The 20638-nt window shown below is 41.2% G+C and overlaps 1 protein-coding gene across 3 annotated transcripts in view; it reads right to left on the bottom strand.

The window, feature by feature from the left end:
- The window catches only part of LOC117269967 (poly [ADP-ribose] polymerase tankyrase-1), a 155452-nt gene that overhangs the window by 75669 nt on the left and 59145 nt on the right, over positions 1-20638 (bottom strand). For all 3 annotated transcript variants that reach the window (XM_033647344.2, XM_033647343.2, XM_033647345.2), the window contains one exon: positions 14443-14518. In XM_033647344.2, coding sequence (XP_033503235.2) covers positions 14443-14518 — 76 coding nt within the window. The remainder of the gene's footprint in view (positions 1-14442; positions 14519-20638) is intronic.

Below are 20638 nucleotides of genomic sequence, written 5' to 3'. Positions count from 1 at the left end.
CAATCATTACTGCTTTGTCGACAGCGTCATTAACAGGTGGCTCGCTCAGTGTGTGACGTGCACTTGTAGATAAAATATAGGCCTATATTAATGAAGGTTCATTAGTACGGTTTTGTATTTCTCTGTAATGTAGCACAGTGTTAACAATGTTACTGATACTATTCTTTCTCACACCTTCAACTCAAACCCCTGCTCAAAGTATATACATTCGACCTATATGACGACTATCAGTGGTGAACACCATGACCAAAGGTTTTCCAGCACTGTAACAAGATGATCAGTGTTATTCACTTCACCTGTCAGTGCTTTAATGTTTTGGCTGATTGGACTTGAATAAATCCATAGAGTCGATACTCAGATATGTTTAACATCAAAATGAATTTGAGGTAGACATTTCTGTCAAGGCCTCCCTTGAAAAGATATCTTTAAACAAGACTGAACCAACTTCCCCCGACCATACATGTGGTCGTATTGATTATTTAAATTAAGGAGATTTAAAAAGAGGCAGTTAAACAGATAATAACTGGACTGTGTGAGCCACCTTGGTACTCAGGTCAGGGCTGCGCATCAGCTGGTGGACGTGCTAACAAGATGAGTAGTGTCAGATGACTGGATCAATAAACATATTAGCAAATCTGTGTGCTCTTCCTCTGACTGACACACACACACTCACACACTCTCTATAAGGCGCTGACAGCTCAGCCCAGCCAAGAGCTTGGAAGATAAATAACCTACAGCTAGTCTTCTCATCTTGTGCTCTCCATGCACACTCACACAGCAACACACACACACATACCTATATCTCAGCCATCACCTGTCTATCTGCTCTGCCTCTCGGCTATAAACACTGACTTTCCTGAGGAGCTGAGGGCTCCACAGAAAGTTTAAAGCTCAGCAGCTCTGAAAGTAACTTCATGAAAACACTCCTCGAAAGCAACAGAAAGTGACTTTCTTACTTTCACTCTCAGACGGACATGCCAGTCGAATATACTTTTCAGATATCTGCTGTCAGGTGCCATTCAATAAAATGTATCAATATCATATCTATAAAGTATCACTTCTACATTTGTACAGCTGAATGAAAAGTTCAGTGTTATTTTATCCAGGGACCAAACTGGAAGTTCTTGTCTTGGTGTTTATTTTAGCCAATAAGCTACTGTTTATTACATTAACATGTCCATACGTGGTGTACAAACTACCAGTATCATGTATTTTATCACTTCATCTAGTAAAGTTGAATTTTCAGCAATAAAACATTAAACCTCCACGCCCAAGAGAATTCTAGGGATACACAGATTTATAAGCCGCATTAATAAGCCATCAGTGGCAGCCGATGTTACCCCTATTTACTGCCATCGGCCTAACGGAAAACAAGATGACATTCACTGATGGCAGTGGCTGATGTTTTTCTGTTGTGTCATATCAATTTTGCACAGGCTAAGAAGGGGAACCCGACACTATAACAGCATCATGCCATCCCAGGGACAATAGAAGACGTGTTTGGGACAAGCATAGATCTTCCCTTGGACGCCTTTGGAACAAAAGGACACCGTAAACTCACTACTGGCGTGCTAGAGGACACACCCTTCTTCTTCCATTACGATGCTACATTGTGAACCACAAATGTGTGTTGACATCAGCAGGAGGAGCGCAACTGCTGATGGAGGTTGCACTAAGTTAGATTATGATGCGTTCAGCTCCTTTAGGTAAAAATGAGTATTGGGCGAAGGCAAATTATAACGTTATCATGATGCGTTCAATGTAATCTTGCAAAATTTAGTCTTCGGCAAGATACTTGAATAATTTGATGATATTTTCACAACAATATAAAACAGATGTTAGAGAAGGAAATATGATATGTTTGTAAAAAGGCTTTTGAGCAATTTTTAAAACAAAATTTTTCACGTGAAAGGTTTTATTAAAGGTTGTATCTGATTGAATTTCTGCACATTCAAAAGTAGTGTAAAAAAAAAGGACTGAATTTATTTTAATAGTTAAGATTTCTCTGTTTCCCTGTCACCTAAGGGAGAATATGTAACAACAAATACAAAATAAACCACAATGACAAAAATATAAATCAGTACGGGATCAGGTTGATTTTTTTTTTTTTTTTTTTTTTTAAATCACAATTATTAATTACAAATAAATGTTCTTTTAAAGAGGACCTATTATGCTCAATTTTTACATGCTTTAATGGTCAAAAACACTTTATTTTTCTTATGATGTCTGTGCTGGAACACCTGTCTTCACTTTCTATTTAGTGCATGTGTCTTTGAACCCCCTTCTCCCCCCAAAAAAACCCTAGTCTGCTCTGATTGGTCAGTGTTTCCAGGTCTTCCGTCTCTTGGCGTCTCTACACCGCCACTGCAGCAGTGGGAATGACTGTAAAGGAGAACAGGTACTTTCTACCACAAAAATTCACAAACAAAAGCTTCTAAGCTGACATCTTCACAACCAGACATGTTCCAGTAGGAATCTGATCTGAAATCAGGGAGGAATTAACAACATCAAAAGCCAAGATCACGTTTCCCTGATGTTAGCATGTAGCTACATGTAGCTACATGTAACAGTGTGGGCTATGTAATATAAAGACCTGCAGTAGTGTGCCTGGAGCAGATTACCATGATGAAATCTGTTACGAGCTGACGTCATCTTGTAGCCAACATAGAGTATTTATAACGGTCTGAAACCTGATGTTTCTGCTTATGGGGATTAGTTTTACATTTGTTTGTTTATGTCATTATCTAAATCTTCGGCCACGTTTAATATAAAAACAGACGACATCTTAAGATAAAATATACAACAGAAAATAAGGAAATGCAAGATAGGTCCCCTCTAAACTACAGTGGGTATTTTAGAATGATTTAAATGTATTTTATTTATATATTAATTTATTAAATTTTGCACCTATTATGACAGTTTTGAGTTTGGGAGACAGAAATTGTGACAGCTGATTCTTCCTGACAAACTACTTCTGCACCATTGAGCTGCAGCTGCATACATCTCCCTGAGACAACAACATGCCAGGGGCTTGCATGAAAGCAAGAGGTTAAATTTATCACTGACAAAAGTTTATTAAAACTTCTCCTCGCCCTATTTGTCATCTGTCACCTGAACGGTTCACAAATGCCTCTGGATATTTCTATTATTTGTTTCAAAAGGAGCACGAGTCTAATATAATTCTGTGTCAGGGCATCAGGTTACATTTAAGCGCACACTGACACCGCTGTGAAAAAATCATTCATCATTCCCACGACCTTGTGTTGTGTTCGCCTGGATTTGTAAACATGAGCCAACTTCCGCCAAGACAAGAGCCACGACGGCCTCGACTCTGATCTGAGGGAGAGTTCCCAGGCATGCTGTCACATTTTTCAATACTGAGATGTCAGCAAGTGAAATGAAAAGAGCCTCATTCGATTGTACAGTAAAAAGCTCAGGAAACAGCCAACCTTGTGTCAGCAACTTTCCCTTATAACAGTGCCGTCATGTAAACAATGGAAACCTGAAAATGAAACAGTATAACGACAGGTTATCAAACAAGTTAAAATACAGTGGAAAATATGAATACTACTGTGAGTAAAAGGGACAGTTCACTCCAAATCAAAAACACACTCTTACCTGTGGGGCAGTGTGGCAATATTACGCTATTGACAAGCCAACCGCACTGCCTATTCACTAGGGCTGCCCCGACTAAGAATTTTCCCAGTCGACCAATAGTCGTCATTTAGGACCATTAGTCGACTAGTTGCCTGCATGTTTACGATATTAATTAAACTATCAAATGATATATTTTGGGCGGGGCAACACAATGGTTTGAGTTGAAGGTGTGAGAAAGAATAGTATCAGTAACATTGTTAACACTGTGCTACATTACAGAGAAATACAAAACCGTACTAATGAACCTTCATTAATATAGGCCTATATTTTATCTACAAGTGCACGTCACACACTGAGCGAGCCGCCTGTTAATGACGCTGTCAGCAAAGCAGTAATGATTGTGCTAAGTGGCTAATGGGCATGTAGCTACTTCCATGTTTCAGATGATACGTCATGTTTGTAGTCGACCAATGAAGATGAGTTTACATATCACCTTGGGTTCGTCCTTCACCTTCTCAAAAGCGACCAATGAAGCAGCCCCACTATTTACACTCTACAAATGCAAGTAGCATGACAAGGCACTGAGCATCTATTCTACGTTGACCATTACAATTTTGGCATCTTTTTCTGGTCCCAGAGAGTTGAAAAATATTTGGGTAGAACGTCACAGTCGCTCGTGCTTGTCACTCTTTATCCGGCTGCCCAATCACAGTGGAAGAGGGGTGGGACAAATACCACGAAGACCAACTAACACATCGCTGAACAACAACAACAGTGGAGAAGAAATGAATACTGAACCCACACAGACCAGAGGGTCCATCCCCTCTACCAGTGTGCTTCATCGTTCTCTTCATTCAGAGCGCTGTATTGACGTGCCGACATTTTCGCTTGCGGATATTCTCTATAATGGCAACCAGCTAAAGAAAAACAAAACACACTGACTCATTGCCCTCTGTTTTCTGCATTTAACAGAGGGCAAGTATGTAATTTTCATTTTCAGGATAAATATAGTGTAAAAAAGACAACAAAGCAAAGAATGGTGGCAGTACCGCATATCACACTGCCACCCTTAACCACCACCAGTGAAATTCTTTCACTGCAACAGCCCTATTAACATAGTGTTTAAATGGTATCGTAGGGCCTCCTAGTCTTTTCATGAAGTCAAATATCCACTATACTCTATTCCTGAAAAGTTCACTTTTGGAGTCCCACGTTTTCCACTGAAAAGAGATGATAAACACCGTCAGTCACTGCGCTCTCAGAAGGATAAGCTCCCATAATCAACATTTAAACAACACTTCAATGAGAAGTCTCTTCTCTTCTCTTTCCTCTTTCTCTCTTCCTCTCTGTGAAGCTGAATCTTGCTCCTCAGTTGTCTGTGTCTTTGATGTTTGTGCCAGCTAGGACGCGAGTGGGTGCGATGATTCTCACTGGTAAGATATAGATCCAAAATTCACAATATTCATAAACACACACACACACACACACAAACACAGGCAAACACACATCCACAACAGACGGAGCTCAACAGAGTCCAAAACATGAAATGTATTCCCTCAAAAACAGAACATTTCTAGAGCGAATGCAGACAGTCAGTCAGTGGTTGGAGGTGCTGGCAGCAGCCGAGCGTATAAGGGAGGAAAACTGAGCATTAAGAAAGAGGGAGAAAGCAAATGAGTCTATGTAGCCTGTGTGTGTGTGTGTGTGTGTGTGTGTGTGTGCAATAGCAATGGGTAGTCAGAAAGCACATACTTTTTTTTTCCTGAGGCAGCAGTGTGTGTGTGTGTGTGTGTGTGTGTGTGTGTGTGTGGGAGTAAGCCGTAGGTTTCAATAGAGGCAGCTTGATAACACTCTCCACTCAGCTGTGTTAATAATATCCCACTCTGATGGGCCCTCAATCATCCGAGTGTGCGCGCACACACACACACACACACACACGGATGTTACACTGGTGTTGCCTATACTATAGAGCAGTGCAATAACAACAAAAAGCTCTTACTAGAATTAGAGCTGTGGAGGTTTTCCCACATTACACCACAAAAGTACATGGACAACAAACATTACACCCATATGTGATTGTCGAACATCTTGTTCCCGAAACATAAGCGTTCATATGCTAACATAACAACCTCCACTCCACTTAAAACTCATGTGACTCGCTGCCTTATTGTCGTCTAAACTATAACTGTCTGCTTCAGCATCCAGAGTTCCCCTAACTGGAGCTTAAACCGAAGCTGTTCCAGACCAAACCCACAGCATGTGGTCACAGCTGTCCACATACTTTTGGCCACATGGTATCCCTCCCCATCTTGTTTGCCCTCGCTGTCGTCCCATGCGTGCCTGCCGCTGTGTACAAGCAGAGCTTTTTAATTCAACCAAGAGGCATTTGCAATCAACATTTATGCTTCAGATCTGTGTGTTTGTGTGTGAGTGTGCGGTTGAAGAGGGGAGACGGAGAGCCTGTGCCACTTCTAATTAAAATGAAACAGAGAAGAAGGAGGAGGAGGAGGAGGAGGAGGAGGAGGGGAAGGGGAGAGACAGACAGACAGAAAGACAGAGACGGGGAAAGAGAGAGATAAAGAGGCTCTCGTTTAATTTTAAGGGACGCATCATTATTATCAATCATTAGGATTCTGCCACGCTCTGTTTTGTCCGTGATTATCATTACTGTCCTCCAAAAATCTGTCTGTGTGTGTGTGTGTCCTCTGAGTAATGCTCAATGTGCCATCCAACAGTGTCATATTTTGCACAGCCCGATCTCACAGAAACATGTGAAACGACCAAGACCTCTTCACACCGCGCCATGTGTGGTGGTGGCGCCATGGAAACTGTGCCGATGGAAGGTCAATGAGGATTCTGTGTTGTGGTGGACACACAATTTCTGTTCATACTCCGATAAATGTAAGTGTGTGTGTATGTGTGTGTGTTATCACGTCTTACATTGGATATTACTGTGTGGATGTATGTGGGTGTGTGTGTATGTATTGTATATGTGTACATGTTATGGAATTTGTTTGGGGGAATTGGATAACATGGTGGTGAGCCTGGTTTGGTGGCTGTGGCGTGGAAGCCTTAACCACGTTGTGTGATCCCCAGATATGTATGTGTACACTGTGTTGTTGTGTATGTTACTTGCCAGGAGACCGCTGTTCGTGTCCTGTGTGAAACTAAAACTCAAGGCTGACTTCTTTTAACCCTTTAAACTCAACAGAGATGGTCCACCAGTGGCTACATTGGTATTTTTGCTTAATGTGTTGCCATTTTTTGAAGTATCTTAAAGTAATAGCCTTTAAACCTGTACAACCTAAGATAAAAGATTATGTAAATTAATAACCAAAATCAGTGACAAAGGTATGATTGTGCTGTTAAAAAAATACAAAAATCTGATGTTTTTCCATCAGATTTTGCAAAATAAAAACAGAAAAACATATTGATCCAAAAGATATTTAAACATAAACATGAACAAAATATTTGTCAACACTCCGTAACTTATTTGAACTATGTACATTAATTAGTCTTTGAGATATGCTCATTTTTATGAGCAGAGTGCAAAGGTGATGTGACGGATTCATCATTCATTCCTCTGGCGCCACTACGCATTTTCACGTGCTTTGCGCCACATGTAACGTATTGCAATGACGTCATTACGAGAATGCAACGTGATGACACAGAAGACAAAAGCTGTAAGTTTCTGTTTCAAAACAAATGAATGTTTTAGCTATTATGGTTTTTGTTTTAAACCAATACATACAGGATTAGGTCCTGATCACACAGAAAGCGTTTCAGCAGCTGGAGGCGCCTTTTGTGTTTTTAATGAGAATGAAGCTTTTTGCTCGCGGTTTTGCGTTGTGATGCACCTCATGTTTCTGCGCTCTAGACACCTGGCGTTTTTGTCAGAGCACTCTGAAGTTGAATAAACGTTAACCCAAAGCACCCCACGTCATCTCTTCTTTCATCATATTTTTCCCATTGTCCTATTGGATGATTTGAGAGGCGGTGGGCCCTCTGTGGTGGTCACAACAACAAGTTTACAGTTGGTAAACAATGGAGGAGAAACTGGTGGTAATCACTGCTGGATACCCAGAGCTATACAGCCTGATGATAGACAGCAGGTTGTCAAACTGCCCCTGAGTCATCCTAAAATATGCCTGGAAACGTCAATCATGGAGGCGAAGCTCCTGGACCAACTGGTGGTACTCCCCATGACCCACCCTCGTTATTAGGGTCTCATGTACCCACACAGATCTCTGTTCCCCTGTGCCCAACAAACTACTTGCTGACAGCCTCTCACCCTCAACCAGAGCTACAGCAAGTACCCTCAACATTTTAGGAACTAGATACTAATTACTGTCAAATTACTAAAATAAATAAAAAAGTAAGTAAACGGTAGATTGATTACATGGAAGGTTAACATACGGAGTCTGTGGTTGCCTGGAAACAATAGAAAAGGCACAGCAAGTGTTTGTTTTTTCTTCTCTTCACTAGTGGCATTCAATTTATAAAAAAGGCAGTGCAGTGCGCCTCGCATTTTTCAACCTGCGAAAGGCTTTCTGTGTGATCGAGCCAAATGCAAACAACAGAGGCCATTACAGGAAGTTCCCTGGAAAATTCCTACGGGAAATCTGACTAAATACTTTGCTTGCACTGCGTGTAAGGTAAGAGGTCATAAGGTAATGACGGGATGACGGCGACAGGCAGACAGAAGCCTTACCTACCATGTCCGGTACATAAATAGTTTTTTTCAAACCAAACACACAACCGTTTTTTAAACCTAACCAAGTAGTTTTGGTGCCTACCAAAGAGACCCAACTGTGCCACTAATATGTAAAGCAGTGTGAAGAGGTTGTGATCATTTACATATTTCTCGAGATCATGTTGATTTTGCATGTTTGCATGCATTTAATCTACAAAATGCTCTTGGGTCACGCCATTATCTGTCACTCTAAATCATTGTATTAAGTTATATAACAGTATTATATTTAAATCTAATTATACTTTCACCAAAAGCCCATGTATCTGTTTTTGTCACGAGAGATTGCCTCTCATTGTGTGTTAAACTGTTTTCAATTGCCATTTACACTCATAATTCGCCAAACTGCACCATACTTTAACCACATATTCAGCGTAATCATATGATAAAACATGATTTGTATTTGAACACACCTTAAAAAAGAAGGTGACAGTAAGTCTGAACTGAATCTGAATAAAAGCTATTAATGGCCGCTCATTCACACTTGCCAGCAGGCTGACTTCCATTAGTGGATTTAGTCAAAGGACAAGAATGACAAGTGGGAAATTTTTTGTTGTCCCTCAGTTTTACCTTATATCTAAAGCTATTACACAGAATTCACTCAGTAACTTCTGTTAGCAGTGGGAATGTAAATCCTCATCACCCCATTAAATTACCCCGAGACCATAACGAGGGTAAAACTGCGCTAGCGTGAAAATATATTCCATCTACTGTGCATGACTGCCTTCAGTCTGGGCAATTAAAGAGTATTACAAACACAGACTGTGCAGGAGAGGTCATTTAAGAATGTGTCTGAGCACAGTTTTTATTGGTCGCTTCGTTGGTCACATTCATCTACTTATGAACCATTACATTTCAATGATCTCTTGTGTTTGTCCCCTGCATCTCCCAAAAATTTCAAATTACACGGTTTTCCCTCGGGGCATCACGTCCCCAGCAGGCCACCTGCACGGATAATAGCCAGAGGAGATGTTCTCTCACAATTATGGGTTTGACGGTGATATGATGGATACAAGCTGCAGCTGAGCATCATCAACAACACTGAAGTACCCCTAATTATATGGAAGAGCCTCCTCAAGGCTGTTACAGCATTTATATGACAGCTACCAAGAGCAGAAAGTAAAAGGCTCCCTTTGGCTCCTCCGACCCCCTTGTTGTCATGGCAACCAATAAAATACAGTGGGCTCTGCTTAAGTGACCAATAAATCACGGCAATCTCTGTTTTCTGAAAAATGCCTTTGACCAATCAAATCTTTTATAAGAAACAATCTCTCTGTGATGGCTTCTAAATAACCCCCTCTTATTTGCTCATTAAAGCACATTTTGGACTATTATCACTGCTCATTGCACATATTTGCTCTACTGTGAAAATTTCCACACCCCCTGACTCATATTTTTGCACTTCCTGCTAAAATCTAGACAAATCTCTTATTGTGAAACAGCTATATTGTACATATTTGTTATGTTTTAGCACTTTATTTAAGTTTCTTTGTCAAATGTTTACTGTCTCTCTTCTATTCTATATTTACGTTCTTGAGCGTTGCCGTCCTTTGCCTTATTTTATTCCTCTTAATATGTTTACTGTATGTTTAATTTATGGACCAAAAACCAAAGCAAAATCCTTGTAAGTGAAAATCTACTTGATAATAAGTCTTATTCTGGTTCAGAGTCTTTACATTAGGGTCAGGAATCAGAAAGTAACTCACGATACGATCATGACACGTTGCCCAAAATAACGATGGTATCACGATACAGTGATTCTCGATGCATTTCAAGACAATCTACGAAACATTACAATGTCCATGTACCTGAAAAATACCCCAATTTTGAGTTCACACGAAACGTAAAGCGAATTTTCACATCTTATTACTTGCGCGAGTTTGAACGCTAGAATATTTTGTGTTGACTTGCTTAATACCCCTTAACTTTTCGCGTCATAAACATGTGAAATTGCTGAATCGCTGAATGAACTCCAGAGCGTCTTAATGCTGATTGGCTATTGCAGTGCAAATTGGTCTTTTAAGTCAAGATTCTCCAGCTCTCTCAAATACACGTCCGACGCAAAATTGTGCTACTCGCTTCATTTGGGCTACTTTATTCGCACATTCCGCGTCATTCGATTCTCATCCACTGCACAGCCTGGCGGGAACTCGGGTTTCATCGCGTCTTTACATTGACTTATTGGATGCAAAAATTACCACTCCCATGAACATTGCAACTCATATTGCAATCATAATAACTGTCAAAATAACTGCAATATGATTGTTTTGGATGACGTGCAGCTCTACTTACAACTGTGGTAGTGTTTTCTCCATGACGAGATCAGGATGATGACGAATCAGGTGGCTATGTGTGTCTGTTGTGGTGCCCGTGTACTATACTGTCATGAGACAGTTCATGCATGTCACGAAGTCTCGATCAATTTTGTTTGTCACATCTGTGCTGTAAAAGCTGAAGTTGGCCAAGACTTTCGACTTAAAAGATGAAGGTGCATCCCTTCTGTGATCTTCTTCATCAAGTTAGTTAACTTCTGTTCACTTAAACCTCATGTATTTGAGAAGCGCCACCAAGAGGAATCATGGAGTAGTGACTCTTCTAAGTCAAACTGGCAGGGGAATCTGTTTAGAGCTGCAGCATGTTTTAATAAAAATGTGGATATTTGGCACCAGTGTATCTATAAGGTATCGCAAGAGGAAGTAATATGATATATTTCCATATCAATATTTTGTCCCTACTATAATTAGGTGGAGCAAGTCATCCTATAATACTCCAGCAGTGTAGGTTTTTAATAGAAAGTTTCAGATTCACATGATAATCTAAAGGTTTCAGACGCTCCTCTACACTGACAAAAAATAATAGTTTCAACTTAAGCCCCGGGAGACACCTGTAAGAACTCATGAGGGATCTCAAACCTGTTTGGCCAATTGCCACCGCAGAGCAGAGCTTCAATCTCGCTCGGCTCTCAAGGAAAAAACAGGTCAGCAGCAGTCTTTACCTCTGTCAGGTTGGAAAACAGTGATATGGAGGACTACAGGGAGTGCTTCGACTAAAGCTAGAAAATACAAAACTTGAAAGTGGTCTGTTTTTTCTCTCACTTATTCATCCAAGGGACTAATTAGTCACAAGCCAGACGCACTGCTGTGACCCCGGCAGAGCTCAACCTGAGGCTCAGGACTCCCTGAGGACACATGAGCGGATGCCGTGGTCACAAAATCATTTCTATTAAGCAAACAGGATGTAATACAGCACTTTCCTCTGTTGGCCAGTGTACTTCAGGTGTTACATGGCCTTTCATTTAGCATGTCCAGCATTTTTTCAAGCCCTAAAGCCTCACTTCACACTCTGCAATCTAACAACAGTATAATTAACTCCCAAGTGCGACATTAGCTGACTGATAAACTCTGATCACATTTTTGGTACTTGTCAAGCAAGCAAAACATACAGCTAATTACAGAGAGACTACATGCTCTAAATATAACACTCAGGTGATTAGCACAAGAGACTCAGGGAAACTGTAAACTGTGCTCATTCTAGTTTGCTCATCTTTATTTGAGTGTTATTGGATCCAGTGCCTCAGATGTTGATTCGACAAAAAGTAACATCAGCGTGTGTGTGATGCATAGAAAAAGGTATTCATCATTTTATGCTTCTTTTAAGAGGTGCACTGATTGATCAACTGGTGACCAGAATTGGCTGATTTCAGCTTGATGGGCCATGACTGTTGACCGGCTGGTCAGTCTCAGATATAGCCGACACTGTGTCAATCAAATTTACATGCATGCATGGCACAATGGTTAACATCACGCGCACAGCTTCACAGAGAATGACCAACCAGCAACTCTGGGTCTAAACACCGAAGTCCAAAAAAAACTGCAGTACTCTGAATGGCCACTTGAGGCTGGCTTAAAAAGCGAGTCAATCCCCATAGACCCCCATGTGAAACTGCCAAAGCTAACAGCAGAAAAATGTGTTTTCCTCCTTCATGAAAACTGTACTGGGGTGAATTTTTGTACAACCACTCGCCTGTTTACATTATTTTAATGCTTAAAGTTATGCATAATTAAGGGTAGGCCTCTGTGAGTGACAGACAGGCTACTGACAGTGTCCTAAGCTTGTCAGTCAGATCCAACCTTCGCTCCTCCACAGCACCAACCTCTAGGCCAAATATAGTCACTTCTACCTCTGAAAAACCAAGATGGCAATTGCTAAAATGCCAACTTCTCATTCCCAGGTCATCAAATGCTGACACTTTGTCATGTCCTCTTGTTAGCAACTTTTCAGACTGTTTTTGGTGACTTTACTTCTTAAGAGCAACTAGCACTAATATGTCGGTGAAGATTCTCAGTCAATCAGGTTATGGTAATCGTAAGTGCTATATCGTAGGCAACTGGACTTGCTTGCGTTTCTTGAAGACGTTTTGCCTCTCATCCAAGAAGCTTCTTCAGTTCTAAATGACTGGTACGAAGTTGCAGGCTATAAACCCTGTGTGGGTGGGAACCCTTGCAGAGTCGTTAATGTCACAATGTGAGTCGTTGACCCACCTGGCCACCAAGTCCAGTTGCATACGATATAGCACTTACGATTAGCACTAATATGAAAATAATTTGTTTGAGAACATATAGATCTGTTTCACCTGTTGTCTTTTGGGAAAGTATAATATGTTAGATTAAGTGGGATGTACTGTGGGATTCATTTTCAGGAGGATTCTATTCAATTCCTTATCCTGTCGGGGGTCATAGGGTGCTGGAGCCTATCCCAGGTAACACTGGGCGAGAGGCAGGGTACACCCTGGACAGGTCACCAGACTGTCACAGGGCTGACACATAGAGACAGACAACCATTCACGCTCACATTCACACCTACGGGCAATTTAGAGTCACCAATTAACCTGCATGTCTTTGGACTGTGGGAGGAAGCTGGAGTACCCTGAGGAAACCCATGCTGACACGGGTTCAAACCTCCCACCCTGGGTTCAAACCAGGAACTCTCATGCTGTGAGGCGACAATGCTAACCACTGCACCACACAAACTTTGTGTATGATGTCAAATAGTTCTTAGAAAGACAGAAAATCAGAATCAGCCAATACTTTAAAAAGTCAGAATCAGCCCAAAAAAACGAATCCAGGCATCTCTACTTCTTTTGTGATTACAGTGTATGAGAGACAGACTTTTTGGGTCAGTCAGTGCATCACCTGACCTCCAAATTCAGTCTGTGGACACTACGCCTACAAGGCCTCACAGGCCTCACAGGCCAGTGCTACTCTCGGAGGAGTTTGGCTCAGGCTGAGACTGGGTGAGCAGCTGCTTGTCTTCATTATGTATGTTAGAGACTAGTGTTAGAGGTTCAGGTTCACACAAACTCCAAAAGGCTCTTGGCGAAAACAAATTCACTGACGCTGACAAAAAAACATGTCTGAGTGTGAACTTCACCCGATTTCTAACCTCGGCTATCCTGCTAGGCAAAGTGAAGGACTCAGCACAGGGAAAATACATTCCTGTACATCTTACAAAATAAAAGCCAGACTCTTCACTTCTCTGTGCTGAAATGCTTTTACTATGAAGCAGCTACAGCTTGTCTCACTCTCCGAAACTAACCTGCAAACACGCAAATACAAACTGACTCAATCAGAACATCTGCACCTTTGTATATTCCTAAAGCGACTGAAAAAGCAGAACAACAAACACTTGAATTTTACTATCTGTCGCCTGTTGTCATTTTCTGAGGGGGGCACCAAGGACAGTAAAAGAACTGTCCCTGAGTCTGACAGTTTTCAGCGTGTTGCTATGCGCTGCTATTATTCAGCATGAGTGCTAATTTATTCACAGGGTTTGTGTTTTTCCATCTATTCATTTTAATGACAGAAAACCAAGAAAGGCTGCTAATGCCTGCTGGAGAGCGCTCGGATTATTTGATACAGCAAAGCTCCGCAGCTGCCAATAACACCATTTGTTTCACTTTCCCGGCCGGAGTAAAAAAAAAAAAAAAAAACCTTTAAGCACCAGTTGGTTTTGTCACCCTGATGGCTTTCCCGAGGTGCTGGAGATGAGCTTGTTACAGTGCGTGTGATTTTTGCGCGCGCACGCCTTGCTCTTACCTTGCGGCCGTCGCTTGCGTGGCAGTTGACGTTGAGCGGAGTGAGCAAGGCCATTAGCTTCTCCTCGTTTCCGCTCCTGCAAACGCACACACACACAAATGCACCCATTAGACAGAAAACATCCAACACCATAGAGGATTAGCACTGTTCCTCAGCAGGAGTGTGGGGGAGAAAATGAGGGAGAGTGAGATAAGAAAAAAAAGGAGAATTTCATCTGCAGAGACGGACTGACATAAAGGAATGTATGGAGGATGTATCGAAGGGTGTGTGTATGTGTGTGTTTTCTTGTAAACCTGACCGCAACAAGCTAAAAAAATGTGTAAGAGAAGACCATCTATCCTAGCTGCAGTGGTTGTTGTTTATGTTGTTGTTGTGTGTATCCTCGTTCCTAGGCTCACTGCCCTGGTATTGGGTGACCACCAGGAAAGTGTTGCCAAGGCAGCGGCCGATCCAACCATCATCCCGGTGACAGCCGTAAAGGAAGAAGCTGTCACACGGAGAGAAAGGGATTATTCTTCTATTCTCCTACGTTCCCCTCCTCTCCCTCTACCCCTCTACTTTTGTTTTTTGGTTGGGCCTCTCCTTCCTTTGCTTTGTTTCTATATCTTTCACTCTCTGACCGAAAAAGACATTCACATCCTCCCCATCTCTCCTGTCGCTCTTCCTGTTCTTTCTCCAACGACCATTATCTGCTGCTCTCCTCACCCTTTTACCCTCGTGCTCTCGTCTCATCTAAGCTGTCCACCTTTACCCTCCACCCCCGGTTTCTTGCTTCTCCACCTTTACTTACACTGCTCAGCATCTTCCCTCTAGTTTTCTCACTCTTTTTTTATTCTGCTCAACAAGCCGCCTCCTACTGCTGGTACCCGAGCACAAGGGAGCCTTCATTTCGATGCAAACAACATCTTGAGGATTTAACAGGGACGAAGGACACAGCGTTGTATGTGTGTGTTTGTGTGCCTGTTAAATAGATATATGGAGGGCACAACACTGCATCTAGCTGATTAATAATAATAGGAATCAAGTCAAAAGACGGAAGCCAAGTAAGGAATATTTTGGGGAATTTGTTAATTTACTTCCTTGATGAGAACTATTTCGATACCATGTCTATTGAGTAAATAGGAAACCCCATCCAGCAGCAGATTGCTAGCAGACAGAGCCAGGATAGCTGGTTCCATTTTTTCTGATAAGCTAGCATTTCTCAACAAGGGTGGTACCGGCTCCCAGGGGGCATTTCGAGAAAGTCGGAGGGGTGCTGGAAGCTAAAGTGTTCTTGGGGGGCCTCTGTGTCCAGTTTCATCCTACATGCACATTTTCACAATTTTATTATTAGGAGTTCAAACCCGAAGAGCTAAAACCCTATTGTTTTCATATTGCTTGTGTGTAAGATTGTTTTGAAATCGCTCAACAGGGGGCGCCACAGCATTTTGATTTTTATGAAAAACACATTTTTGAGCCCATCTGTGCAGAGTTTGCATGTTCTCCCCATGTCAGCGTGGGTTTTTCCTGGGTACTCTAGCTTCCTCCCACAGTCCAAAGACATGCAGGTTAATTGGTGACTCTAAATTGTCCGTAGGTGATTGTGAATGGTTGTCTGTTGTCAGCCCTGTGATAGTCTGGCGACCTGTCCAGGGAGTACCCTGCCTCTCGCCCAATGTCAGCTGGGATAGGCTCCAGCCCCCCAACGACCCCTAACGTTATACAAGGTTACGGAAAATGAATGACTGAATGAACATTTTTGACATCTCGTCCTAAACCCTATGTCCCATTTGTCATTATTGGACCAAGCATTGTCAAAGTTATCAAAAGCTTGCTGATATCTCACTGGGTTTTAAGGATATTGATGAATGCACTTTAAAAGGAGCCTGGCTCAGCACATGATAAGACCTAACTCGAAACTTGTAGGTTACATGCGCATCAGTTACTTAAACGTATCCTGCAAGCTTAGTTCAAATTGACCACTAGGGAGCACTACAAATGCAAAAATGGGCATGGTGTAATACAAATCAAACTATAAATTTAGAAATTGTTCCTCTAATCATTACATGTGTGTAAAATTATTTTTCAAATTGGTCAATAGGGGGCGCTGTAACAGTATTTTAATTTTTATTAAAACACATTTTTGACATCTTGTCCTAAACTAGGTGCCATTCGTCATTATTGGACCAAGCATGTCAAAAGTTATCAAAAGCCTACTGATATCTCATTGGGTTTTGAAGATATTGATGAATGAACTTCAAAAGGGGCGTGGCTCAGCACATAATTAGACCTAATTCCACAACCGTTGGGTCAATTATCATAAAACTTGTAGGTTACGTCCACATCAGTACCTTAAACATATCCGGAAAGATTAGTTCAAATCAACCACTAGGAGGCATTACAAATGCAAAAATGGGCACCGCGTATGACTATAACAAGACTTGCGGAATATGTTAAACAATAAATGAATCGTGTGTAAAATTATTTTGAAGCCACCATTTTCAAATATGTTCATTTCCCTGGCCATAGATCAGTGACAGTTTTTCCATCATCAAAGTTGGCGGATACTTCTAGTTAATATGTTGAAATATGCCCCCCAAAATGTTTTTGCCAATGACCAAAAGTGGGTCAAGGCATTACTGCAGAAACACAGAGCCTGGCACAGATTTGATCCTAAATGAATGAGCCTTTGTCTGATCATTATAAAATCTGTGTTTTATCGATATTGTAGGTGTTGTAAACTGTCAAAGATCTCGATCTTTCACATCTTTCAATTTCTAACGGTCCATGTTGGCTTGAAACCACGGCATTACGGCTATATTCTGACTTGCTTTTACCACCATCATCTGAGACATTTATACAATGAGGCATTTCCTGCCAAAGACTTTTTATCTGAATCTCTTGTGCACAGCTTTTCATTGTTTACTATGGAACAGCGCGCTGCAGTGCTTCAAGTTTGCTCCTCCATCAATTCTTTTAATGCGCTTCACAGTGCAAAGCTATCCTACTTCGAATGGGGCGTGTTGGAGCAACAGTGCTTTATAAACAGAGGGAGGGGGATTATTTGGCCCGGGGACAGGCAAGCATTGCATAGCAGGAAGCCTCGGCTATAGGTCGGTGGTCCGTAGCCTACAGTCTGCTCTCCTTAGTCTTTGTTCCGGTTTTCCACCTCTGATGAGCAGCAGTGCACAGGTGCTTCCCGAAACTTAAACCTGAACTACATAAACTTTCTCATCCAAAGAAGACTCAAACCGGGCTGCCTGTCTGTCAAACGATCTGAAGGGGATACTAGAGTGCAGAGCAATAACATCGTGCACAGCAGACTATAGGGCAGGACTTTTCTTTCTCAAAGTACTATTTCATTCTCGATTTACCTGAAATATGTTTAGAATGTGCAAGCAGTTATAAACATGAGCAGAAATCGTGCTGAGACACATTTGAGCCAAAGTCCAGGCACTTCTAAAGTCATTAAAATGTGACATGAATGGGTGCCACATGCACACTTCCCCGAACAAACGACACAAATGAGGACTGAAGAGCAAATCATGCCTACAGGTGAGTTGACTCAGCAGAGATAACATTGAGAAGAGCTGATCTACAGGAGAATAAATATTTGAAAGCAATACCGAATGTCCGACAGCCCTACTGCATCATGTTCTACTATATTCCATACATTGTTATATTTTGAATTGTCACCTGTCACCTGAATTTTGCGTTTTCCTTCACATGAAGATGGATTTTTCCACCATAAACTGCTGCATTAAATTCACCAGAATGCAGGAAATAAAGTGTTTAATGCTCAAAATGTTCGAATAAGATGCTTCTTGTTCAGCACTGGTGCCAAATTACTGTACTGCTTTCTGACTGGCTGCTGTTTGAGATCAATAATGAGATTTTAATTAAAGTTTGAATGTCAAATTTCCAACACTCACTAAATATAATTTCTATTCACGGGGCGTTTGTGCTCTCTGAGAAATTAATGATAATAATATTACAGCCGTCCATTTAAATCAAATCTTATTTGGCATTCAATGACATGCCTTTTCAATGATATAACAGAATAATAATCAACATCAATATTCAAGGACAGCTATTAGTCTACATTTTAATTGATGGGGGAGGGTAAGGGACCTGATTAATGGATCCCCATATCCATTAAAAAAAAGGTTGAGTACCACTGTGCTGAGCTTAGTTAACCATCCATAGGCCCCCACCTTTTTTTTAACAGACAGATATGACAGTGGTACTAGTCTTTCATTCGATGCTCGAAAGATGGCAAAGAAGCTTATTTCCCCAAATCTAAAACTCCAGGATGAGCATCCTTGTAATATTACCATGTTCACAAAAATCCAGTCATCTCTCATATCTTGATTCTGTGTTAGGCATTTCAAAGGTGCAGTCAGAGGCATCGTCTTGTTGTGAATGTTCTATGAATCTCTGATCTCACACAAATTATCTACAGTGGCCCACGAGGGACAGCGCTCGCAACCATGCCTGAATATTCATCGTTTTTTTTACACATGGAGGGAAATGAAAATGGGTTTCTGAGAATCTCTGTCAGTGTGACGGGATGTTCACTGCTTCTAGCATCTTATCTCAACACCCTCCGAATCACTCGAGCTGCATGTTAATGGTATGAAGTTAACAAAGATTACAACAACCAACCTTCTGGGTGCGTTACATTGACACTCAGTGAATGTGACAAGTAGGGAGTCCATGCAAAAGATTTAGCCAATCCAAACATAATTTAAAGACTAAGATTAAGTTAATAAACAGTGGAGTGTGTAGATCAGCAAAGTCACTAATGAGAGCCTGGATGTCTGTCAGGTGTGCTGTGGAGGTGTTGCAGGAGCAAAACCAAAAGGCAGTGATGCAGGGTGGACGTCTAGGAGTAGGAAGGGAGGGAGCGAGTTAACACCTGAGGCAGCTTTTATAGCCAGGAAGGCCAGGGTGAGCTTAATCAAGTAATGAACCTCCCATGTCGGCCAACTGCCTGATGAGGTTGGCTTGGTCACTTGGTCATCCTGCAAGACAGCGGGAGCTGCGCCTAATCATTGAGCCTCACTCACCAACTGTTCTTAACAAGAAATGTTGGAGCCCAAATATTTATTAAATTATATGTTCAGGCTGCACACGTTCTTTTGGTCACTTTCACTTCCCATAGTTGTAATTGACACAGGTGTGGATGTGGTTTCACATTATTTTACCTGTTCATTCACTGGTGTGGCGGCCTTTAGACAAAGAGGGGATATTTTCTGTTGACTGTAATTACGTCATGTAATATTTTGTTTCATCGCATTTTGCTTTAGTTATCTCAGCTGTTTTTTTAATTAATCATTATAAAACGCATCTTTGGACTTCGGCATGGATTTCCTTGAGCGAGTCATAATTGAGAGCCTACTCAGCCTTTTAGTGACTTTTTTGATTGATAGCAGACACTACAAGAAATTTCTTCATTAAAACCCACTTAGGCAGTTTTCACAAAGATTCTAACATTCACAGATGTTTTCTTACTGGATTTGTTCTTAGATAAGAACAGAATCTATGCACACTCATGAGCATATTTTGGGCAAAATAATTACTTTTTGTTTTTCCTTCAATTATACATGTGTATGAAAATACAGGATTAAAATTACAATATTGTTTTTATCATTTATAATATTTCTTAATGATTATTTTTATCAATTGACGTAGCACTACAGCCTTATATAACAAATAAAGACTACACTAACACTTCAGTTCATTTCAATTATGTTAATTGGGAACCATCAAATAATTAGTGATTAAGAACACTATCTATTGGCCCAAAGTAGGCCTGTTTTTATGCAATATATGTATTTTTTCAGCCTTATATTTGAGATCAAACCTTTTTTTTTACTTCAATAGCTGTGCAGTGTTCCCCCGAACTGAATGCGTAATAGCATCCCATGCATCTTTTTTTGTTATTTTATATCCACTACTGATGCTACTAAATATGACCGCTCATTTAGTGTTTACTTCCTGCAGAAATACCTCCACTTCAGAGTGCTCCACCCTCTTGAGACTTTGCTTTGGGCTTTGGGCATCCAGGGCTTCAGCCGAACGTATTTTCAGTGATTCACACCTATTAGGTTCAGAGGCGCCCAGACAAGTCAGGCAAACCAGGCAATTGCTTGGTATCCGACGGCCACTCATATTAGGCACATTTGCAATGACAAGTGTGTAGTTAGTGTATTTA

This window comes from Epinephelus lanceolatus, chromosome 19 (genome assembly GCF_041903045.1).
Source record: "Epinephelus lanceolatus isolate andai-2023 chromosome 19, ASM4190304v1, whole genome shotgun sequence".
In the NCBI taxonomy this organism is placed as follows: domain Eukaryota; kingdom Metazoa; phylum Chordata; class Actinopteri; order Perciformes; family Serranidae; genus Epinephelus; species Epinephelus lanceolatus.
Note: the sequence above shows the minus strand (reverse complement) of the source record. Positions and strands in the feature narration are given on the sequence as shown.